At 35.2% G+C, this 26,724-nt stretch overlaps 1 protein-coding gene across 2 annotated transcripts in view; it reads left to right on the top strand.

Moving 5' to 3' along the window:
- Positions 1-26,724, top strand: part of LOC142336041 (uncharacterized) — an 89,795-nt gene that overhangs the window by 18,819 nt on the left and 44,252 nt on the right. For both annotated transcript variants that reach the window (XM_075384535.1, XM_075384534.1), the window contains exon 2: positions 4,301-4,510. In XM_075384535.1, coding sequence (XP_075240650.1) covers positions 4,301-4,510 — 210 coding nt within the window. The remainder of the gene's footprint in view (positions 1-4,300; positions 4,511-26,724) is intronic.

Genomic DNA, 26,724 nt, shown 5'->3' with positions numbered 1-26,724 from the left:
TTTACGGCAATGCAGTGGTACACTAAAAGGATGAAAAGGTGGAGAAATTTACTAGCCGTAACTCCAGAATAAACTTAAGTCACATCCTAGCAAAACCCAAACCACAACAAACAATCAGCATACTAACGGTATTAAACAAACTACAGCAAAAATGAATAAACTACAATAGTGTATTTGCAGACTAAGACAGTTGGAAAACTCAAGAAACAATCCAGCCGTAACTCGAGAATAAACTTAAGTCACAACCTAGAAGGCAAAGAGACCAAACTAACTAGCAGTCATACAGGTACACACAAACATACAGCAGCAAAGTCAATATACTACAACCGGAGGGCTAGTAAATTAGTAAAATTGAAAAGTTAAAGGACAATCCAGCCGTAACTCGAGAATAAACTTAAGTCACACCCTAACATGCTTTAAGACCTAAACAACAAACCAGCATACTAGCATACTCAACATACTACAGCGAAAACAACAACATACTTCATCACATATGACATACTACATCAAAATCCGGAGAAGTAGCGGAAGAAAACGGAAAGCAACGTTTTTGGAGAGCCACGTTATTGAAAAGAAAAACGGAACACGGAGAATTGAAAGGTTAAAGGACGAAAAGGACGCGGACGAAAAACGGTACATAAACGAGCGGTGAGAAAAATTATGGGAACTCGATAATTTTTTGTAGGCCGTAGGTTGTGAAAATTTTCACAACTTTTTCTGTGTATTGAGTTTCACTCAGTTAACGAACCTTCTTGTTGGAGAGATTGATATTTGACAAATTTATCAAAAAAATATGCTTTTGTCCAATTTTTTTCTATTTTTGGTCATTTTTTTGCAATTTCTTGAATACGGAACGGTAATCCACTAAACTGGACACTTTTATGCTCGAAAATACGGTTTATCAATACTCGGTAATAATTTTCTATTTTTTTTTTTGAATTGCCTCAAAACTGACAAAAAATTTTCAAAATTGAACAATTTAGCATTACTTTCTCTCAATTTTTTCGATATCAGAAGTTATTTTTGGCTATACGAACCGACCGTATGAATTTTTTCGAATTTTTGGTAAATCTACCAAAAAATTTCAAAATCGGTGTTTTTTCGACTCAAATGTCAGGTTTGCGGGGGGGGGCCTTACCTATTTTTTTTACAAGTAGATAATTTTTCCCCCATGCGATATTCAAAAATAGTTCAGGGGTGGGTTTTTTTGCCGTCTAAATTTTGTGATGGAATTATGAATTTAATGGGAAATATAAAAGTTTTTTTTCCGTCTTACTGTTTTTTGAAACCTTCTTCCTGCAGCCGGGTAACGCACATCTGCATCTGGTTATGTTTATAATGTTGTGAAGTCGAAGTCGCTGTTCTCTATCGCTCCAATTATCTCACTCATCTCCAATGTTAGCGCCTGTGTTCTATGGAAGGAGGCTAAGAGTGAGATGGGAAGGTATCCTTTAGGATCCATCTTGCGCCTGAGGAAAAAGTCACGCTGCAGGTTCTCCACGCCGTAGAGGGGATCAAACAGGGTAGCTCCAACGCCTCCGCCCACGTAAGCACCACCGTTCTCACCAAGCGCTTATTCGTCGTCGAAGTCACTGTAGAAGCACCGCTTTCGTCCTTCAATGACTTTTGGGGCCCCCTGCAGATGTTCTTAGCGCTTCTTCTTTTGTTCTTTTTAGCCCTGCTACTGATGGGTTGAGGTCCGTTGGTTGTCGCTGTTGCTATTGATGATGCACTTTTTGCAGTTGCAAGAGCATTAGTAGATGCTCGCGGAAGATCTATCGGCACCTTTGTTAGCAGAGGTAGTCGATGGTTCTGCACTCATATCCGATATCTTCTTAATATGTTTAGTATAACAATTAGGCTAAAAGCCGGTCTCAGCACCAACTATAAATGGTTCGATAACAGAGCGGCACCAATGTTGAAGGTGTAAAACACTCTTCCGAAAGCTTCAATTTATCAAGAAACGATACATATCAACGTATTGTTAGCATATATAAAGCAACGTATAAGCATTATCAAGTTCGATGTGACAAGTGAAACTTAGACGGCAAGATTTTTTGATGCTCATTTAACAGGTTTTTTCGTCTGATGTCATTGATGTCAAATCAGTTTGTATTCATCCAACAATTGTCTAGATAACCTAAAATTATTAAGCCGAAAATCAGCTTAATCGATACATATCGTGGTTATATTTACTTGAAATTAGGTTAAATGAACTTTTTCGGAACTTTCTACGTATATTAGAACGTATTTAATTCTTACTAGCAGGCCCGCAAAAGCATTGCAAGAAAATCATTTAAACAAAAGGTTTAAAATTGAGATTTTTTCGTACCAGCTCGGGCTGTAAGCCATGCCCATCCTTCAACAGCCAGAGGTATTACGTTACGTTACCGATGTGTTTGGTTTAGTATATTACGCCAAGTAACACCAATTCTTTTTTTATTAAAGACTTAATTGGCTGAGCTATCTTGCAATTTTAAGTACCGCTGAGACTTGTACAGATAACAAACTTCTACATGCTGGCAGAGCGCAACTCATATAAAATATTAATCTACTGGTTTAAGGTGCGGTAAAACAGGCGAAGAGCGGATGAAAATTAAATCCTAATTTTTCGAAGAAACATCGCATCTTTCGAGATCACATTTTATACTCCCAAATTACCTATAAATTCCAAGTCCAACACCCAAACACGAATGAACAATTGCTATAACTGAATAACTGAATTGCAGGATAAGAGTCTGAGAAAAGGAAAAAAATCTGAGCAAAACCTCACAAACCTTTAGACCAGTTCAGACCTGCCCGCCCTAATTAATTTTAATCACCAATGGAGGCTTACCAAATCGTTGGCCATCTGGGATATGCAAAAAGGAATCGTAATATGTAAAAAGAACAATCAGTATTGCATTAAAGCAACTCAATGTAACGGTTAACCTCAGTTAAATGTCAACAGCTCAAGGTCTCACACGCGTACACGCAAACACACATACATACACACACAGGCGCGCGCAAACAGGTTCACAAACAAACGCACAAGGATAAAATTCAGTGATTGTACTCCAAGCCATGGTTAACGCCAGTTAAATTTTATCAGTTGAAGGTCACAAACACACACACACACAAACACAGTCACATAGACGTAAGCGGTCAAGTTAAAAGAACGTTCGAAAACAAATCGAACGTTTGAAAAGCAAGCAAACGTTCGAAAACTAATAAAACGTTCGAAAACGAATTGAACGTCCCAAAACCGAAGAGCAAAATGGTCATTTGAATGCCTACGTGCACACACACGCACACACACATACGCATGCACGCTCACGGACCCACGCACGCACACACATAAAACCAAGTCACAGATCACGCTGCATGTTTAAGGACCGTTAAAACATGTGAAGATTGGCGCTTAAACATGGTGGTATAGGATGGATGCATTACGCTAGGCTGCATGTTTAAGGGACGCTAAAACATGTGAAGATAGGCGCTTAAACATGGTGCTATAGCATTCGAGTTAGAATTAATATATAGATTATAAAGTTTAGAAATACTCGATTCAGATTGGCTAAAATTTACTACGTAACAAATAATGCCCTAATGTTTGGTGTCTTTGGTAATGTGTTCCATATTTATACAACTGTCACAGATTGAGGTCAATAATGGCACTAGAGGCTTTATTCCAAAACATGAATGAAAACGAAAGGAGAAATTACTGGCGGATGAAGTCATCTCGCGTCGTGATCGCGTGTCGTCAACTTATTTTAATCCAAATGACTTTTGACCATATGGCTGTTAAATTTTATCGATTATTTTTAGTGTCTTCCACTTCACAACCCTCCAGCTTAAACATTCATCGTTAACCTCCGTGAAAACTGGTTAATAGATTCACTCATGTCATCATGAGTAAAACAAAAATTTTCGAATTTCAAAAATTTTAATTGAAAATTTGTATAAAGTCGACTTTGACTTGGGAATCACCTTGAAAGTGCTATCCAAGCAACTTTTCTCCAAGGCTTTTCAGACTGACTTGTAATTAGACGTGCCTAGTACTGATACTGATTTGGAGTTCGGTCAGGGCACTATTTAGACACACGGCTCCTGCAGACATTTATTGGCCACAGTAATATTGGACAGTTGATGATGTTGTTATTTGAATGGACCTTTGACCTATGGTGTATTAACGCTGACCGTTTTTCTCGTAGGACATCTATATTTATTGATGGCGTGAGGGAGGGGGGATCTCGCAACAAACTTTTTGAGGAGAGTACAAACGGAAAAGTTCCAATTTCTGATTTAAAACTCTGTTCAGGCCTCGACAAGGACAATTGACAAACAGAAGAGGAGTCGGATCCCAGTTTATCAGCAAAGAAGAAGCAACTGCAGTTCGCCAGTATGCTTCTCATCTAAAGAAAATAACAAACACTCATGTACATCTGCGATTCCAAAGTTAAAGGTTCAACAACTATCTCCGATTTTGGCAAATTTGGTTAAATCTGATCGTCAGTGCAGTCCATATCAGGTATAAGCCCAATAATCGGTAATTTTGATACTTGCAAGCTTCTTAGATGAAGCACCATAGATGTAGTTTGACAGTTATTCTTAAGAAACGTCTGCATCTACAGTTGTTATTCCTTTTTTATAAAGGGACCGGTCACTCGATAGTGATTGGACCCTTTTGTCCAGATCGTTCTGATAGGAGGCAAGGGACTGCAAATGAGTCTCTGGTCTGAACAGATATCTTTTTCTTTGGCTCGAGGCAGAGCCATAACCACCTACTCAGATGAGAAAAAAAGGCAAAGAAAATTGCTCAGACCCGACATGGCCTCTGATCAGACTCAAGTGCACCCGAACCTGCCTCTGATCAGATCGTTCAGACCGAAGTGACCTATGATTAGACCTTCCAGACCGAAGTGACCTCTGACCAGACCAAATTGACCTCTGATCAGACCTAAATCAGGCCATGGCCCAGATAATTTTGCGCTTGAACTGCTGTCCAGACCCTGTAATTTCGCTCTGGGAACACACGGGTGTGCGTTAGAATGGGTCTGGTCATAGCTCAATTTTGGTCTGAACCTCAACCTGGGAAGAACCTCGCAAGATATGAATCTCGGGTCCATGTTTTGTCTCAAAAAAGTGTAAGTTTAGCGGTGAATAGGTAACTTTCTGTCAACTGCCAAATGAATTTCTGTTCTTTTATGTCTGTGAGGCCAAAAAACCCAGTTAAAGATCTGAATTAGTTGTTGGCTTCACCGCGTACAATGTTAGATTTACACTGCTTGGATGTGATCAGGTCTAGAGGGAGCTGACTCTAAATGTCTTTGAATTTAATTTTAGGAAACCAAGCGGCGCTATACGGTTCTCGCGGGAGTTACTTCCTAGGCAATATAGTTTTCATGCATTAGTTCTTGAGTTCACAATAGACGTTCGATTGAATGAGGATAGGCACTTTGCACCCACGTTAACCAGAACCCTTTGAATGGTCTCTGGATCTAAACACATGAGTTTAGATCTAAATATCCTACAGATAAAATAAGGTGCGTCCAAAACTCTACCATTGATGTTCAGTTTTTCTTCTTTCATCTCTGCGCGACTTTTCGCCGTAAAAACATAATCCCCGCTGTACAGGATTCAGCATACTGCTGATCTAAAGCTGGCCGTTTGGCGTTGGTCTGGGCATCGTCATCTTCCTGAGCACGAGCATCAAGAGTTTTTTGTTTTATTAACTTAAATTAAAATGTTTTCAAATTACAGAAGTTCACAGGTATTTATAGTCGCTATTAATCTGAAAATTTACAGATATTTACAAGAAATATAGAGCTTTTGAGTCTGTAAGGCCATTAAAATCAGTTAAAAATCTGGATTAGTCGTTGGTTTCACCGTGTACAATGTTAAATTTACACTGCTTGCTTCTGATCGGGTCTAGAGGGAGCTGACTCTAAGCGTCTTTGAATTTAATTTGAAGAAACCAAGTGGGGCTATACTGTTCTCGTGGTTAGTTACTTCCTGGGCAATATAGTCTTCCTGCATTAGTTTTCGAGTTCACGGTAGACGTTCGATTGAATGAGGATAGGTACTATGCACCCACGTTAACAAAAACCCTTTGAATGGTCTCTGGATCTAAACACATGAGTTTAGATCTAACTATCCTACAGATAAAATAAGGTGAAAAAATATATTTTTAAATGCTCACTCATTTGGTTTTAATAGGAGCTCCTGTATTTAATAAAACAAATTTGGAGGAAAAGGCTATTGATTTTTTTGCCAAATAGTGTCCATTGTGAAGGGGGTACAACAATGAACTCAACTCGTCTTTTGTTCCAACCAGTTAAAAATGCATCACACGTACTATTCCCAGGGTTGTGATCGGAGAGGTGTTGAAGATCTTCAGCCTGGTGGGAATCGGTTGTCGATTTAATAAAGCGATATTAATTTGGTTTGTATCTCAGCCAATTTCCCTGCATCCCCTATTGCAATAATTTTTTGAAATTTCTAAATTAACAAATGAAAATTTTCTACAAATTCATCAATGTCTTTAATCAGAGATTTTGTCTTATCGCTCGATATATTAACTTCTAACGGAATTGTTACCATGCTTCCGATGGTCGATCGTCCACATAAAATTAAACTTATTGATTTTACATTCTTCCCAGGTTGAGGTGCAGACCCAAATTGTTTTATGATAAGACCCTATCAATTGCACACCCGTGTGTTCCCAGACGGAAAATACAGGGTCTGGACGGAAACTCGAGCGCACTACAGTCTCGAACATGGTCTGGAGTTGGTGTGATTAGGGGTCATGTTGGTCTGAAAAGTCTGATCATAGGGTTATTCGAGCGCACTTGAGTCTGATCATAAACGGTTCGAGCTCAATTGGATCTGATGAGAAATGTTTTCGAACACAATTGGGTCTGATCAGGGACCATTTCGAGTGCCTTATTTTTGTTTCATTTTTTGTTTTTTCTTTACTGAGAGATGTTGGCTCTGCCAAGAGACAACAATGAAGCCGCGTTCTGATCAGGGGCTCTGAGCAAAAAAAAGAAGTCCAGCTGATAGCAAAGGCCGGTCCTCGTCAAAGGAAATTTTGATTAACTGGAGACCACAACATTTCTTGTGGAAAACTGTCAAAAATCATCCGTTGAGTCAGAAATATACACTAAAATACACTAAACAGTACACTAAATAAAATTTGTTCTTAACAGTTGGGTTTCGTTTTCTTTAGCAATACTTTTATAATTGGTTTTTCCTTTGATGAATTAAATACTGCAAACATCAGTTTTTATGAATAATCTTCATAAGTAAAATTTTTCTCTGATCAGACTTTTTCGGGCGCACTTGAGTCTGATCATAACCTCCTGGAGCGAATTTGAGTCTGATCATAGTCCGATTAAGGTATGTGCAATGGTCTGAATTTGAGTCTGTATCATGGTCTGAAGTTGGTCTGATCAGAATGCCTTCCGTCTGAAAAGTCTGATAAGAGACCCTCTGGGTCTGTAAAGTCTGATCAGAGGTAACTTGGTTCTGGAATTTCTGATCAAGATTAATTTCCGCGCGTCTGGAAAGTCTGATCAGAAATAATTTTGGTCTTGAAAATCTGATCAGACGAAAATTTGGGTCTGGACCTCAACCTGGGTTCTTTCTTTGGGGCTTGTAGCAAATAATTCGAGTATAACTTTGTCTGCTATTGTACACAAATGGAAGTGTTCGTTTATTTATTTGAGCGACAGGTGGAATTGATCTTCTGTTTTGTCTTTCTTTTCTTCGAGTCAAAAAGAAGAATTGACCGTGAGTGAATTCACTGGAACGATTGAAAGTATTTACTAACTTTTCTTAGTGTTCCTCAGTCGTTAACATTTCAACGTTTCCATGCGGTTGTATTCGTGCATGTTTTTGTGTGTCTTTTTCTGATGGTCACGGAGGCAAATGCTCTTAATTTTCTGCCTGATACCATAGTGAATCTCCGCATGAAACTCCTTGACGGTTTAAGAGAGTAATTTCGTATTCCCAATTCGCTTTAGTCGGTTGACCATGCCATGAAGTTTTTGGGGTTACTGCATTTGATGACTTTGTATGGAGTGGCGTTTATTCACTCTGAGTCGACTTGTAAAACGTTGGTGGAGGAGATCGCTTCTCTGTCGTTTTTGCCAAATCTAATCCAGGTAGAGACAGCCAAAAACCATACCCTAACATATATATATATATATATATATATATATATATATATATATATATATATTATATATATATATATATATATATATATATATATATATATATATGTTAGGGTATGGTTTTTGGCTGTCTCTACCTGGATTAGTTTTGGATCGACGGTCTTTGCACGTGGGAATTCATATCATTCATTTTCGTCTATATATATATATATATATATATATATATATATATATATATATATATATATATATATGTGTGTTAGGGTATGGTTTTTGGCTGTCTCTACCTGGATTAGTTTTGGGTCGACGGTCTTTGCACGTGGGAATTCATTTCATTCATTTTCGTAGGTACTTTCGATTATTCGCCTAAACAATTCTGAAAAGGTTTTTTATTTGCTCTTGTTAGTTTTCACCCATCTTTTTGTTAGCTATCATGTGAATGTTGCAACTTTTCTTTTTGGTGACATCTTCCAGGTCATTTATTAACCCCGTGTTTTGACCTAGTAGTGTGTCAACTCTGAATGTGTGCGGTGTGAAATTTGTAATTGTGCCATCTGGAATTTTTCATTCTGATGCAAAATTGTCACGTGGTGCTTTTGCTCACCATGCGATGCTTTTTCGAAAAATGTTGCAATTATTCATTATTGTATTTGTGGTTTTGTCGCCCTGCGAGAAATGTATTTCGGAGGGCGTGAGATTATTTGCGGAGCGGATCCGTAAAGGTCGGTTTTCTTAGTTGCTGCTGATGTCCTTGGCGGTACTGGATATTGAGGCTATCCGCAGACGTGCCATCGCGTCTTCATTGTTCCTGTTTGGAAAAAAAACATCCTGCTTGAAGAAGCGTTTATCTAATTAATTTGATATCATTTTATGCAAAAAAGAAATGTGAAGGTCTTCATGAAGTTCTATCCCACCACTTCTTCCTTCATTATAACCAATTTTTTATCTGTAGAAGAATTCGCAAAAGCCATTGCTTGACTTCTTTACTGTAGGCTTTCTGTAACTTCAGTCTGAATTTCGCCTCAGAGCCTCACCTGAGATAAACTTTCTTTTAACAAATGTTCGACGGGGTTGTTCACTGTTTTTAGTGCGTCGAAGGCACAATAGCGTGCTTTTTTCTAAGGTGCCCTAAAAAATCATCGTCGGATTCTCTAACTCCTCGGACAACGAACGGAAATCTAGCCTTTCTGCCGTCATAACTCATTCTTTGGGAGAAAAAGAATTTTGAATTACTACTTTAATCTCTTTTAAAGGAGTTTCTAGTAAATTTTTAGGGACCACAAATCTCCTAAATTTTAGAAGTGCATATTTTCCGCACATACTAAGAAAAAAATTTGTTTCCTGTGCGTCCAAAACTCTACCAATGATGTTGAGTTTTTCTTCTTTCTTCTCTGCGCGACTTTTTGCCGTAAAAACATAATCCACGCTGTACAGGATTCAGCATACTGCTGATCTAAAGTTTGCCGTTTGGCGTTGGTCTGGGCATTGTCATCTTCCTGAGCACGAGCATCAAGAGTTTTTTTGTTTTATTAACTTATATTAAAATGTTTTCAAATTACAAAAAATCACAGGTATTTATAGTCGCTATTAATCTGAAAATTTACAGATATTTACAAGAAATATAGATATACATAAGCTAGTCAATATTATCTACAGGGAGGATAACAGATTTGGTTTATGGCCATCACTGATCGTAGGAAGGTCGGATTAATCGGTATGGTTTGTGTACACTGATAAATTTGTAGCATAAACAGTTTTGAGGCAACGAATCGGTTGAATTTAGAAACCATTACTCAACAATTACTCAACAATAAATTTACTTCAACAACATCGGGTAAGAAAGTTATGTCTATATCAAATTTCTAGCTTAAACTCTAAGTTCTGATCTTAGCAAGTTATCAGGGAGTCAATTGATTTTTGAATTTCTGCGCTTTTATGCCTGCGAGGCCAAAAAACACAGTTAAAAGTCTGGATTAGTCGATGGATTCACTGCGTACAATGTTGAAGTTACACTGCTTGGTTGTGATCGGGTCTAGAGTGAACTTACTCTGAGCGTCATTGAATTTAATTTGAAGAAACCAAGTGGGGCTATACGGTTCTCGTGGTGAGTTACTTCCTGGACAAAACAGTCTTCCTGCATTAGTTTTCGAGTTCACGGTAGACGTTCGATTGAATGAGGATACGTACTATGCATCCTCGTTAACAAGATCCTTTGAATGGTCTCTGGATCAAAACGCAAGTGTTTAGGTCTACCTATCCTACAGGTCAATTAAGGAGCTGTTAATTCTCTGCCTGATACCATAGTAAATTTTTTCACGGTACTTTTTTACGGTTTATGAGATTACTTTCGTATTTGCAATTCTTTTAGTTACCATGAAGAACTTAAGGTCGTTGGATTTGACGACTTTGAAGGGATTGGAGTTTGTTAACTCTAAATTGACTTGTTAAACGTTGGTTGAGTTGATCGCTTTTATGACAATGTCGTCGAATCAAAGGAAAGAACGATTGTGAGCGTTCTCGGCGATGGCAGTGACTATGCCATTACTGATTGTTTGGTCTATTTGAATGAAGGTATTTTAGGTTGTGGTTTTTGGCTGTCTTTACATCGATTTGTTTGGGTCGACGGTTTAAATATTGAAAATCTGATCTGTCTTCAGTTGATAAGCTGTTGCGTTGTTGCTTCTTGGTTAGTTGCTTTGCACGTGAGAATTCAATTCATTCCTTTCCGTAGGTACTTTCAATTGTTCGCCTAAAAACTTCTGAAAAGATATCCTGGATTTTTTTTGCTCTTGTTAGTTTTCAACCATTTTTTCTTTAGCTATCATTTGAATGATGCGACTTTTCTTCTTGGTGACAACTGCCAGGTCATTTATTAACCCCATGTTTTGACCTAGTAGTGTGTCAACTCTGAATGTGTGCGGTGTGAAATTTGTAATTTTGCCATCCGGTTTTTTTAATTCTGATTTTAAAGTGCTACGCGGTGCTTCTGCTTACCATGCGATGCTTATTCGAAAAATGTTGCAATTATTCACCATTATAAATGAGGTTTTGTTGCCTTTTGAGAAATATAGTTCAGAGAGCGTGAGATTATTTGGGGAGCGGACCCGTAAAGGACGGATTTCTTAGTCGCTGCTGGCGTGGATGGTGTCGTGGCGGTACTGGATGTTGAGGCTATCCGCAGACGTGCCATCGCTTCTCCATTTTCCTGTTTGGGAAAACATCTTGCTAGGAGAAGCGTTTATCTGATTAATGTGATATCATTTTATGGCAAAAAAGAATTGTGAAGATCTTCATGAAGTTCTCTCCTACCACTTCTTCCTACATTATATCCAATTTTTTATCTGTAGAAGAAATCGCAAAAGCCATTGCTTGACTTCTTTAATGTAGATTTTCTGTAACTTGAGTCTGAATTTCGCCTCAGTGCCTCACCTGAGATAAACTTTCTTTTTAACAAATCTTTGACGGGGTTGTTCACTGTTTTTAGTGTGTCGAAGACACAATAGCGTGCTTTTTTTCTAAGGTGCCCTAGAAAATCATCGTCGGAAGCTCTAACTCCTCGGACATTGAATGGAAATCTAAACCTTTCTGCCGTCATAACTTATTCTTTGGGAGAAAAGTAACTTTGAATTTCTACTCTGATCTCTTTAAAAGGAGTTTCTATTAGTTTTTTAGGGGCCTTTAAATCTCCTAAATTTTGGAAGTGCATCTGTTCCGCACATACTAAGAAAAAGATTTGTTTCCTGTGTGTCCAAAATTCTACCATCGATATTGATTTTTTCTTTCATCTCTGCGCAACTTTTTGCCATAAAAACATATTTCACGCTGTACAGGATTCAGCATTCTGTTGATCTAAAGTTCGCCTTTTGGCAATGGTCTGGGCATCGTAGTCATCTTCTTGAGCACGAGCATCAAATGTTTGTTGTTTTAATAACTGAAATTAAAAAGTTTTCAAGTTACAACAGGTGTTTATGGTCGCTATTAAAATGAAAAATTACAGTTTTTTACAAGAAATCTATATATATAAAAGCTAACAAATTTTTCCTTCCGGTATATGGCAAATAATAGAGCAATTTTTTGCTTTAAAATATTGTTCTCGTAACCTGAAAACATATCAATGTTATCTACAGGGAGGATAACAGATTTGGTTTATGTCCATCACTGATCGTGGGAAGGTCGGATGAATTGGTATGGTTTGTGTATACTGATAAATTTGTGGCATAAACAGTTTTGAGACAACGAATCGGTTGAATTTAGAAATTCTTACTCAATAAAATTACTTCACCAACATCCAGTAAGAAAGTTTATATCAAATTTCTAACTTAAACTCTAAGTTCTGATCTTAGCAAGTTATCAGGGAGTCAATTAATTTTTGAATTTCTGCGCTTTTATGTCTGTGAGGCCAAAAAACCCAGTTAAAAGTCTGGATTAGTTGATGGATTCACTGCGTGCAATGTTGGAGTTACACTGCTTGGCTGTGATCGGGTCTACAGGGTGCTGACATTAAGCGCCTTTGAATTTAATTTTACTTCCTAGGCAATATTGTCTTCCTGCATTAGTATTCGAGTTCATGGCAGACGTTCGATTGAATGAGGATAGGTACTATGCACCCTCGTTAACAAGATCCTTTGAATGGTCTCTGGATCAAAACGCAAGTGTTTAGGTCTACCTATCCTACAGATCAATTAAGGAGCTGTTAATTCTCTGCCTGATACCATAGTAAATTTTTTCATGGTACTCTTTTACTGTTTTTGAAATTACTTTCGTATTTGCAATTCTTTTAGTTGTCATGAAGAATTTAATGTTGGTGGATTTGATGACTTTGAATGGATTGGAGTTTGTTAACTCTAAATTGATTTTAAAACGTTGGTTGCGTTGATCGCTTTCATGACAATGTCGTCGAATTAAAGGAAAGAACGATTTTGAGTGTTCTCGGCAATTCCAGGGACTATGCCATTACTGCTTGTTTGGCCTATTTGAATGAAGGTATATTAGGGTGTGAATTTTGGCTGTCTCTAACTCGATTAGTTTTGGGTCGACGGTTTAGATATTGAAAATCTTATCTGTCTTCATTTGATAGGTTGTTGCGTTGTTGCTTCTTGGCTGGCTGCTTTGCACGTTGGAACTCATTTCATTCATTTTGGTAGGTACTTTCGATTATTCGCCTAAACAATTCTAAAAAAGGTTTCCTGTATTTTTATTTGCTCTTGTTAGTTTTCACCCATCTTTTTGTTAGCTATCATGTGAATGTTGCAACTTTTCTTTTTGGTGACATCTTCCAGGTCATTTATTAACCCCGTGTTTTGACCTAGTAGTGTGTCAACTCTGAATAAGTGCGGTGTGAAATTTGTCATTTTGCCATCCGGATTTTTTCATTTTGATTTTAAAGTTGTACACGGTGCTTCTGCTCACCATGCGATGCTTATTCGAAAAATGTTGCAATTGTTCACCATTATAATCGAGGTTTTGTTGCCTTTTGAGAAATGTATTTCGGATGGCTTGAGATTATTTGGGGAGCGGACCCGTGAAGGACGGATTTTTTAGTCTCTGCCGGTGTGAGCGTTGTCGTGGCGGTACTGGATGCTGAGGCTATCCGCTGACGTCATCGCTTCTCCATTGTTCCTGTTCGGGAAAAAAAATTTGCTTGAAGAAGCGTTTATCTAAGAAAATTAATGTCGATTCATGGCAAAATAGAATTGTGAAGGGCTTCTTGAAGTTATATCCCACTTCTTTTTTCACTATAACCAATTTTTTATCAGCTGTAGAATTTTCAAAAGCCATTGCTCGATTTTTCGGCTGTAGGCTTTCTGTAATTTCAGTCTTAATTTCGCCTCAGGGTCTCACCTCTGATAAACTTTCTTTTACCAAACGGTTCTCGGGGTTGTTCACTGTTTTTATTGTGTAGAAGGCACAAAAGCGTTCCTTTTTTCTAAGGTGCCCTAGAAAGTCTTTGTTGGCTTTAAATCTTTGGACAATGGACGGAAATCTAGCCCTTTCTGCCATTATAACACTTTTTCTGGAGAAATAGATTCTTGAGTTTCTACTCTGATCTCTTTAAAAGGAGTTTGTAGCAAGTTTTTAAGGACCATAAGTCTCATGCTTTTTGGTAATGCATTTTTTCAGCACATACTAATAGAAAGATTGGTTTCCTGTGCGTCCAAAATTGTACCATCGGAGTCCGCAGAACATGATCAGCTTTCTGCTTATCTAAAGTTTGTCAGTTGGCTGTGGTCTGAACACAAATGTTTTGGTCTTGAGCACGAGTAACGAGAGTTTTTTATTTTAATAATTAATTTTTAAATTATAAAAGTTCACATTGGCCTCAAACCACAAAAACTCACAGTTATTTATCGCCGCTGTTATTATGAAAACTTACAGAATCATCTAGAAACATTTAAGCTAATATTTTTCCCCTCCTGTATGTGGCAAATACTGGTGCTAAAATTTGTCAATGGTATCTACAGTGAGGATAACAGATTTGGTTTTTGGTCGTCACTGATCGTGGGAAGGTCAGATTAATCGCTCAGTTTTATGGTTTGTTTACACTGACAAATTTGTGGTATAAAGAATTTTGAGGCAATGATTCGGTTGATTTGGAAGGGATTGTGCAATAAAAGTACTTCACCAACATCAGGTTTGAAAGTTATGTTTATATCAAAGTTCGAACTAAATTGATAAGTTCTGATCTTAGCGATATATCACAGAGTCAGTTGCGTTTTGAATTTCTGAGCTTTTGAGTCTGTAAGGCCATTAAAATCAGTTAAAAGTCTGGATTAGTCGTTGGTTTCACCGTGTACAATGTTAAATTTACACTGCTTGCTTGTGATCGGGTCTAGAGGGAGCTGACTCTAAGTGTCTTTGAATTTAATTTGAAGAAACCAAGTGGGGCTAAACGGTTCTCGTGGTGAGTTACTTCCTAGGCAATATAGTCTTCTTGCAATAGTTTTTGATTTCGCGGTAGACGTTCGGTTGATTGAGGATAGGTCCTAAGCACCCACGTTAACAAAATCCTTTGAATGGTCCCTGGATCAACTTTGGTCAAAAGCGTGAAATTATATTCAACACAAGAGAAATTGTAAAAAAAAACTGCTGGGTTCTAATTTTTGTCGATTCTCAGATCTTTTGCACTTTTATATTTGAATGTGACAATGTTTTCTGCAGTTCCCAGTTCAATTGCCAATCTAATCATGAGAATAAAATCTAAGTAATTCCAATAATTAAAAGCCCTGAGTAATCTAATCTTGATAACACAATTGTTTTGGAAAAAGTCCTTTTTGGGAGTTGCGTCCTCATTGTTTTATGATTTTAACTCCTACTGCCATAGTCTGTAAGAGTTTTTAATTTCAGACTCAAACTGGAGTTTCTTTATCAACAATAAAACTTAGATATTTGTAATCGTGTTTTTCAATAACTCTTTTGTTGTCGACTATAAAGGTTTTCAAATCAATGGTAGTATTACAAAATCTTGGTTTATATTGGATGCTTTCCGTTTTCTCTGCGTTCATATTTAATTCATGTTTTTAAGCATGAACCAATTTTGTTAAACTTTGCAATAAATCGGCAAGCGCCGAGTTATCGACGTAATCTGAAGAAAAAGAAACAGTCATATTCATTTTCCGTATGCTTTTTTACTAGGATACGACAAGTTTTTGAGGTCGTCAACGTAAACATTCAAGAAAAATTAAAAAAGCACAATTCCCAAGAGTAAGCTTTGTTGAGCGAGCTGGATATGATCTAGAGTGGACATGATTGATGACTACCCCATGTCGACTATTAAAGTTTCCAAACCATTGATTCTATTGCTACAACTTGGCTTAAGACTGATACATTCAGTTTTCTATGCGTTAAGCAAAAAATTTTGTGTTTTTTTTTCAAAATACGAACCAACTTTATTAAGATTTTGCGGTAAATCTTAATTTACCAATTGATTGACGTATTCTGAAGAAAAAATCAGCAACCGCATGATTATTTTGTACGTTTTGTATTAGTGTTGAAGAAGTTTTTGAGGTCGCCAACGTATACTTTTAAATTTAAAAAAAAAATGATAAAGAACAGATACCTGGGGCACGCTTTGATGAACTTGACGTGAGTAGAAATGATTGTTAGCTACCTTTTGACAGCTTTTGGTCAGATGGTTTTCAATTAATTTTAAGGCCGACGGATTAAATCCCGCTCGCCTCAATTATGCAGCAGATTTGAATGACAATTGGAATCAAATGCTGTCCGGCAAAGCAGCATGCATACATTTTGAACTATCCATTTCTCTTCGAATTTGGTCAGATAGAAAGAGTACGTCATCGGTAATTGCATTCTTTTTCTGTATCGGTACTACCTATCTCTCATTATGTTAGCTGTCAAGAGATAATCTGAAATTTGATGCCTTAAATTCCCAAAAATTTGGAAAATGCATGAGTGATTGATATAGGTCTGTATTTATTAACATCTAGCGAGTCATCGTATGTGAGAAGAGATGTAACATTTGAATCCTTCAACATGCTGGAAAACGTTTGTTCTCTGATATTTTAGTCGAACATGTCAATCAAATGAGGAGCAATTGTGTTTTTATTTGCCCAAAAAGAAACTGACCATTAAAAGAGGTTGCATCCCACTTCAATGTTTTGAAAAGCAAATGATTCTCGATCAGATATCTGAATTGTAAGCAAAGTTGTATTTTTCAAATGTATTTGCCCAAATTTATAAATAAGAAAGTCAGCTTTTTTTACTTGCTTATCCTTATATCGCCAAAAAATTTCTTTGAAGCTCTGATTTTGTTTGACACCTGAACGGAACCTCTTCTTTTCTTAAAAAATATTTCCTTGATCTTTTATTATGTGTTCTTTTTGGTAAACACTTTGAGCTTGTTTTGCTTCACATTTAAAATTATGGAGAAAATCTTCAATTCCAGGTATTTAGAACAACTTTTTGCCAGTACTGTGTTTTCTGCTGATGCTGTCTGAAGACACTAATAGTTGTGAATTTTGTCCATTTTGTTTTTGTTTTGGCGCTGTTTAATCATTTAAACAATGTTCTTAAGACTTTTGTTCCCATTTGTTGTTACACCACCGGACAGAGAGAAAAATACAATTAGTTAAGAGATTGAAAGCTGCTTCTGCGATTACTCTAGCGGGAGACATTGTCAACTTAGATTTTTTTCGAATGAGTACGTAATCATTTGTTAGGGCTATTGAAACATTTGGATTTTTCATTATAAAAGAATAGTTAAAATGGTTACTGTTGTAGCTAATGCAATTAATGGATCCGTTATTTAACACCAGTCTAATGATCACATTACATAAAATCCAAGAAGTTATAAACGTACCGTGTCGGAGTTGTATCTATTCGCAAGAGATGCTGGTCGATCAAAACAAAAGAGAAAAATTTTCGTCAGTTAATACTTTTTTTGAAGAAGAAGATTGTTTTCACTCTACGCACTCATCTCATCGTTAAATCAGTAATTGTTTATCCGTATAATGCAAAATGAGTTCTGACAAAGAGACAATGACATCGAAGTTTCCTTACATTTGTATTTGGATCTCATTTAAAATTTGTTACATTAAAATTTTTTCTATTGTTTCAATAAATTGTCGGTTATTGGAATCTGCGGTTTTTCGATTAATTTTTCTGATTATGACTAGTTTGTTTAATTTTTTTTCATTTATCGTTTTTAAGAGAAGAGATTGACCAATTTTTCTATGACTTAGTTAAACTTTCAAAATATAAAATTGTCAGTTATGCTTCATTCAAATCAGTTCTGACATAACATTTCGAGTGCTTCTGGCCAATTTGAGAACTGCTGTTAGTTTGGCGTTCTGAAACAAATTTGAACTTACAACGGGCACTGATGTCCATAAAATCTTTGGTGTAACTACGAAGGTAATATCAATCCAGATTTTAGTCAAGTTGGAAAAATTTCTATTGGGTTTCCTTTGCATTTTATTGAAATTTTTTGTTTTCTACTCTTTCCAACTTTCAATTAGTCTCTGTTTATTGGAAATCTGGTTTCTCTAATTTCTAAATTTTTGTCAAGCTTTTATCTTGCTGTGAATTTAAAAAACAAAAAAAAGACTTTTGAACTTAGTTGAGTGTAGAGAATATACAAACAGTAGCATATTTGGTCAAAAAGCGTAAAAATAAAAGCAATATTTCATACATTAGAACAAATGATTAATGGGCTCTTTTTTTTCATTTTACAGCTGAAATTTTTTCCATTCTGAGAACTCAGATTCTCGACTTGAGATAATTTGACTTCAGATAAATTGACTACAGATAATTTGTGGACCTGTGATCCAGGAAGTTGATTGACCTTACCCGATTATGTATGTGGTAGTTTGAACTTTAAATTCAAGTTACCTTTAAAAGATAACATTGATTGGGAATGTAGTGGTAAAATTGGAAAATTGAGCGTAAGTCACTTTGATGTTGAAAACTTAAAACAAATTTGTTGGTTCTCAGATTTTTGGAACGTTTCTTTAAATTTAAAAAAGTTGTCTGCAGTCCCCAGTTCTATTTCCGTTCTAATGGTGAGAATAAATACTGATTATCATCAGTACCTAACAGAGCTAAGTAATCTAAATTCAAAAAAAGTCGATTTGAAAAAAATTCCTAAGATTTGTTGAGAGATGATTCCTTTTTAATTTCATGCAGGTGTTAATTCCTAGCGCAAAGCTCTGTAAGAGTTTTTGATTTCAGACTCAAACTTGAGTTTATTATCAATTATAAAACCTAGGTACTTGTAATCGCGTTTTTCAATAACAATTTTGTTGTCAACTATAAAGGTTTCCAAATCATTTGTCGTATTACCATATCTTGGTATATTTTTGCTCCATTCCGTTTTCTCTGCGTTCACATTTAAAATCATGTTTTTTTTAAGTATGATCCAACTTTGTTAAAACTTTGCGACAAATCTGCAAAAGCCAAGTGATCGACGTAATCTGAAGAAAAAAGGCAGTCTTATTCATTTTCCGTATGCTTTTTTATTAGGATACGACGAGTTTTTTGAGGTTGTCAACGTATACCTTCTAGAAATTAAAAAAAACACAATTCCCAAGAGTAGGCTTTGTTGAGCGAGCTTGATATGATCTAGAGTAAACATGATTGATGGCTACCCCATGATACCTATTGGTCAGATAGCTTTCAATCAACTTTATCACCGACGGATTAAATCCCTCTCCCTTCAGTTTATTCAGTTTATGCAGCAGATTTGAATGAGAAATAGAATCAAATGCAGCTCACCAAAACCGCATGCATATACATTTAATCATCCATTTCTCTTGGAATTCACTCAGATACAAAGAATACGGCATCTCTAGTTGAATTTCCTTTATGAATCGGAACTGCTTTTCTCTCTTCATGTGGGGTGCCAAAAGATAATCTGTTATTTGTTGATGCCTCATTAAATATAGGTCTGTACTTAATAACAATGATTGGATCATCTTCTTTGAAAATAGGTGTAACCATGGCAACTGTCAACTGGCTGGGAAAAGTCTGATATCCTAAACTTTAGTTAATTATTTTACTCAGATGAGGACAATTGTGTTTTTATTTAACCGGAGAGATACTCTGAAAAGCTCTAAAGTCTTATTGGGCTTCAAATCCCGTTTTCAAAAGAATGAGAGAAAGAAATGTCTACAATTACATTTTTTTTCTCAAAAACGATTTTTTTCACTCTACGCATTTGTTAAACTTAATAATTGGCTATCCGGAAAGTTTGAATACTACAAAGTAGACAATGACTTAAAAATCTTTTTTCCTTTTCTGTTTAAATCTCTTTAAAAAACCTGTTACCCTAAAGTTAGTTCTATTTTTTCAAAAAATCACGGTTATTTAAAATTGCGGCTTTTCGATTAACTTTTCTGATTATGCCTAGTTTTGTTGTTCTTTTCTCCATTTTAATTTTTAAGACAAGAGATTGATATTTTTTTATTAAAGTAAAATTTCAAAACATAAAAGTGTCAGTTATGTTTTATGCAAATAATTTCTGTCAGAACATTCCCAGCGCTACTGCCCTACTCTAGAACTGATAATAGTCTGATGTTCTGAAAAATTAGAGGAAACATACTGACTAATTAAAAAATAGATATAGAGGAAATGATCACTTGTAATATTGTATAACAAATTATTTTGAATTTTTTGGCCGAACTTCAATTGACGACTTGCGACTATGTCAATAAATTTCTTGTTGTAACTACAAAAGTAATATCAATCCAGCTTTTTATTCAAGTTGGAAACTTTTCTATTGGTATTCTTTTGCATTTTATTGAAAGTTTTTGGTTTCTGCTCTCTCCAGTTTGCAATTAGTCTGTGTTTTTTTCTGGAAATCTGGTTTCTATAATTTCTAAAATTTTGTCAAGATTTTATCTTGCTCTGAATTTTAAGGAGAAGAAGAAAAAATAGACTTTTTAACTTAGTTGAGTGTAAAGAATATACAAACAGTTGCATATTTTGTCAAAAAGCGTAAAAATAAAAGCAATATATGCTACATAAAAAAAAATTATTGGGCTCTATATTTTTCAATTGCAAGCTGAAATTTTTCCCAGTCTGAGAACTCAGAGTCCCGACTTGAGATAATTTGACTTTAGATAATTTGACTTCAGATAATTTGTCGACTTGTGATTCTAAGAGATTATTCACCTTATCCAAATTTATGTTGCAGTTTGACGTTTGAAAATTCATGTTACCTTAAGGATAACTCTAACTGGAAATGTAGTTGTAAGGTTAGAAAATCGAGTTTATGTTACTCTGAAGTTGAATAGTTAAAACAATTTTGTTGAGTATCAGATCCTTTTGAATTTTGATATTTAAAACTGAAGATTTTGTCTGCAATCCCCAGTTCCATTGCTGTTCTAATGATGAAAATATACAGATTAACATCAAAAATTACAGAGCTGAGTAATCTAAATGCAAAATCACAATCGGTTTGAAAAGAATTCCTAGGATTTGATTTGTAGTTCAGTCTTTGTTGTTTTTATGGTTTTAATTCGTATTGCTGAACTCTTTTATTGCTGAAATTTTTTGACTTCAGACTTCGTTAAGAGATGATTCCTTTTTGGTTTTTATGGTGTTAATTCCTAGTGCAAAGCTCTGTAAGAGTTTTTGATTTCAGACTCAAACTTGAGTTTATTATCAATTATAGAAACCAGGTACTTGTAACCGCGTTTGTCAATAAAATTTTTGTTGTCGATTATTAGGTTCTCCTAATCATTGGTAGTGTTACCTTATCTTGGTTTATATTTGATACATTCCGTTTTCTCTGCGTTCATATTTAATTCATGTTTTTTTAAGTATGAACCAACTTTGCTAACAATTTGCCAAAAATCTGCAAGTGCTGAGTGATCGAACTAATCTGAAGAAAAAAGCAGTCAGGTCCATATTCCGTATGCTTTTTAAATAGGATACGACGATATTTTGTGGTCGTCAACGTATAAATTCAAGAATTTAAAAAAGTACAATTCCAGTAGGCCTTGAGTAGGCTTTGTTGAGCGAGCTTGATATGATCTAGAGTAGACAAGATTGATGGCTACCCATGATAACTATTGGTCAGATAGTTTTCAATCAACCTTATCGCCGATGGAATAAATCCATCTCCCTTCAGTTTACTCAGTTTATGCAGCAGATTTGATTTAAAAATAGAATCAAGTGCTGCCCAGCAAAACCGCATGCATATACTTTTAATCATCTTTTTCTCTTTGAATTCACTCAGATACAATGAGTATGAAATCTCTAATTGAATTTGTTTTCTGAAACGAAACCGCTTTTCTCTCTTTTTGTTAGGTGCCAAAAGATAATCTGATATTTGTTGACGCCTCATTTTCTCAAAAAAAAATGGAAAATGCATGAGTGACTGATATAGTTCTGTACTTCATAACAATCGGTAGATCATTTTCTTCTTTGAAAACAAGTGTAAACTTTGCAACTGGCAGCTGGCTATGAAAAGTCTGCTATCTTAAACTTTAGATGAGTTTCTTACTCAGATGAGGACAATTGTGTTTCTATTTAACCGAAGAGATACTCTGAATGGCACTAAAGTCTTTTTGGGCTTCAACTCCCGTATTCAAAACAATTGGGAATACGTACTGCCTACAATTACAATTTTTTTCAAAACTTATTGTTTTCACTCTACGCATTCGTTAAACTTAATAATTGCCTATCATGAAAGTTTGAATTCTACAAAGTAGACAATGACATAAAAATCTTTTTTCCTTTTCTGTTCAAATCTCATTTAAAACCTCTCACCTTAAAATTAGTTCTATTATTTCAGTAAAATTATGGTTAATTGAAATTGCGGTTTTTTGATTAACTTTTCTGATTATGCCTAGTTTTGTTGTTCTTTTTTCAATTATAATTTTTGAGACAAAAGATTGATATTTTTTATTTAAGTAAATTTTCAACTGATAATAGTTTGATATTCTGAAAAACTGGAGGAAATATGTCGACTAATTAAAAAATAGATCTAAAGGAAATGATCACTTGTAGAATTGTAAAACAAATTATTTTGAATTTTTTGGCCAAATTTTAATTTACGACTATGTCCATAAATTTCTTTTTGTAACTACAAAGGTAATATCAACCCAGCTTTTTGTTCAAGTTGGAAACTTTTCTATTGGTTTTCTTTTGCATTTTATTGAAAAATTTTGGTTTCTGATCTCTCCTGTTTGCAATTAATCTCTGTTTTCTGAAAAACCGGTTTCTCTAAATTCTAAATTTTTGTCAAGCTTTTATCTTGCTCTGAATTTTAAAAAAGAAGAATAAAAATAAACTTTTCAACTTAGTTGAGTGTAGAGAATATACAAACAGTTGCATATTTTGTCAAAAAACGTAAAAATAAAAGCAATATATGATACATGAGAAAAAACATTAATGGGCTCTATATTTTTCATTTCCAAGCAAAATTTTTTCCATTCTGAAAACTCAGATTCTCGACTTGTGATTCTAAAAGATTATTCACCTTATCCAAATTTATGTTGCAGTTTGACGTTTGAAAATTCATGTTACCTTAAGGATAATTCTAAATGGAAATGTAGTTCTAAGGTTAGAAAATCGAGTTTATGTTACTTTGAAGTTGAATAGTTAAAGCAATTTTGTTGATTATCAGATCTTTTTGAATATTTATATTTAAAGATAAAGATTTTGTCTGCAGTCCCCAGTTCCATTGCTGTTCTAAAGATTAAAAAATACAGAATTACATCAATAATTAATAGAGCTGAGTAATCTAAATGCGAAATCACAATCGATTTGAAAAGAATTCCTAAGATTTGATTGGTAGTTCAGTCTTTGTTGTTTTTATGGTTTTAATTCATATTGCTGAACTTTTTTATATTTCTGCGACTTCAGTCTCAATGTAGAGTTTATTTTTAAATATAGAGCCTACATACTTGTAATCGCGTTTCTCAATAACCTTTTCGTTTTCGACCCTTAAAGTTTCCAAACGATTGGTAGTATTAGTATAACTGGGTTTAAATGTGATACATTCCATTTTCTCTGCGTTGTTCAAGTTTACTTCATGTTTTTATAAAGTGTGAACCAGTTTTGTTAAGGCTTTGTACTAAATTTTGTTTTGCCGAGAGATCGACTTAATCTGAAGAAAAAAAGCAGTTAAGTTCATACTCCGTAGGCTTTTTTTAGGATTCAACGAGTCTTTGAGGTTGTCAACGAAGCAAGCACAGTTACAACCAAATGTTGCCCAACCAGACCGCATGTTTAATAAACGACTTCTCATTGAATTGAGGCAGTTACAAGGAGTTCAGGATCGCAAGCGGATATTTATTTCTGAATCGGAACTGCTTTTCTCTCATTATGTTAGGTGCCAAGGAATAATTTGATTTTTATGGATGCCTCAAATTCCTAAAAAATGGAAAAAAGCATGAGTGACTGTTGTAGGTCTGTATTTAATAACAACTAGCGGATCACCTTTTTCTAAAAGTATTGTAACATTTGCAACTTCCAACTTGCTGTGAAAAGTTTGTTCTCTTAAACTTTAGTTGAATATGTAACTCAAAAGAAATGGAACTGTGTTTTTAACTACTCAAAGAAAAACTCTGCTTGGCTCTGAAGGCTTGTTGAGCTTCAACTCCCGCATCTCAACTAAAAAATTTGAAGAATAAAAGATTCTCGATCAGATGTCTTAATGGTTAGAAGAGATGTCTTTTTTCCTGTCTAAGTGATTGATAAATAAGATCTTTTAACTGCATGTGGTTGTTTCGCCAAAACCGTTCTTTGAGGCTCTGAATTTTTTAGAGACCTGAATAGATTCTTCCTTATTGTTTAAAAATTTCCCTTAATCTTTTATATTTTGATTTTTGTGAAAAAAAAACTTTGAGCTTGTTTTGCTTGTCATTTATTTGTTCCTTCAATTCCAGTTGTTTGAACTAATTGTCTCTTAAATTTTTTAAATTCGCTCCCGTTTTTTGAAAATCTATAAACATTCAAGATGGAACCTTTTGTTTTCCAAATTGCGCAATTTCTTGCTTCAAATAATTTTTTTTCTCTGGTATGATTTTGCTCAAGTTTTAGTTATGATGTTGATTTCTAAATGAAATTTATCTACAACAATGACACATAGGTCACCGTTGAAAAGATAAAGCTTGCATGAATTTGCACAGGATTTCTGTTTCCTTAAAGTACCAATCCTTTTCGGTCTTTATTTCTGATTTTTGATAGATGATATCTAGAGAGATCCCAAGTATTTTAAACAAAGGATTGAAAACGAAAGATGCATCTGTTTAATCATCGTCATTCGAAAGATTGTTCTTTTTTGTTTTTTTGTTCCGTGAATCTGCATTAAGACAATATGAAACGAAATGTTTCCAAGCATTTTTTCTCATAGTTGTTTTTGTTGTCTATGTTATAGTTAACCGTTAAAATAACTGAACTGTATTCTGCAAAAAAGCTATCGCGGTTACAGGCCAAACTTTCAAGAAATTTGTTCAATAGTTGTGTTTGAGGTGAGTGTGCAATCTTTCTTAAAATTTTTTCCTTACATTTTTTGTCAAATGGCTTGTTAAAGTCGACCCAGATCACTCAGATCACTCAGAGGTATCAATGTCCTGGAGCAAAGTTTTCGGATACAAAGATAGCAACTTCGCTTTTTTTTCTTGGTCTGATTTGCTATCTTTCCTTAATATTATGTGTTTCGTTTAGTGTGTTCCATACTGAATAATCATCGTTTTCAGTCATCCATGTTTCGGTTATTGAGAATAAGGTGTTATAGCCACTTAAAAGTATTAATGACGTCCTTTTTTAGACTTTGTGCAACTATATGCTTATTTTCATATTTAAATGTTTCTGATTTAAAACTTTTAAAACTTGATCACAGCTCAGAAGAGGGGTTTTTTCCTGTCTAAAAACAGGAAAAAATTATCAATGTATCGATCAATTAATTACTATCAATGTCTAAATAAATCAATTATTCAAGTATATTTGAAACAGTTGAGCAGGCGATACAAAGTGGCTTTGAGTATTCTGTTTGTCTTAACGGGGCTAAACTGCTGGACTCTTAGTATAAAGTCTCTAAGATGATGCCTCTATGTATGCGACTCACCGATAAAATATTGGGACATTTTAAGGGTAGGGGTTGGCGTGTTTTATTGTTGAAGGTTTGACCCTCTCCCCCAAACTGCGATTTACATCCCCACTCTCCCCCACCGCTTGACCCACCCATCGCTTATTTTCGCCAGTGCGCTCCCCCCTTAATGCTAACACGCTAAATCCCCAGCTGGCTACTACCAAAGCCAATCGCTCATGTGAGAGCAAAATTTGGTTATTTTTCTCTTGTTTAATTTCATATCATTTGAACAACTCATTACAAAAAAAAAATTTTAAGCCTTGATGGATTACATAAGACACAATTAGTTTTCACTCAATCTTTGATCGGAATCAAACAAACTACGAGTTTTTTCTCCTAAATTTTTTTGAATTTGTCTTTTCTCCCTCAAGTGTTCCTCCAAAACAAAGGGTTGGTAATAGATTTGGTTTCTATTTGTAACCTCGAATCAAATAAACAATTTGAAAATAAACAACCTCAAAAAACAAAAACAAAAAAACAACACCTCAGCAGACTGAATAAAAAAGCAAAAGAAGTTAAGAGATCAGCCAAAACAAGATCAAATAGATTTCGAAGATAAAAGTTTTGGAGGTAGGAGGTTCTCTGACGTACATAAATACTTGAAATGTGTTTTCAAATGTAATTGATGTCCGGAAACATTGTCTTACCAGAATAACAAAAGCAATGAAGAAAAATTGAATTGGAATACGTTAGTGATTTGTTATCCAGTGTGTTCCGAAAAAGTAAAACAACCACTGTGAAAACTTGTTACGACAAACCAAAAAATAACAAAACTAAAAACAATGATAAAAAATCAGAGATGCTTGCTAAACTTTAGACCAATAAAGCATGTTGATCTGACAATATTGATAAAACGGTCTTAAAAGTCCCTTGAGCTCTTTCAAAATCACTGCTGATGGTATTCCACGCTGCTTTGAACAAAGGGTTGCCCAATCCTAATGAATAAGGAGCAAATTAATCTCGAATTTCAAAGACGAGAACTGAGCAATGATTGAGAACTACAGACCT

This window comes from Convolutriloba macropyga, chromosome 3 (assembly GCF_964194025.1).
Source record: "Convolutriloba macropyga chromosome 3, txConMacr16.3, whole genome shotgun sequence".
NCBI lineage: Eukaryota > Metazoa > Xenacoelomorpha > Acoela > Convolutidae > Convolutriloba > Convolutriloba macropyga.
Note: the sequence above shows the minus strand (reverse complement) of the source record. Positions and strands in the feature narration are given on the sequence as shown.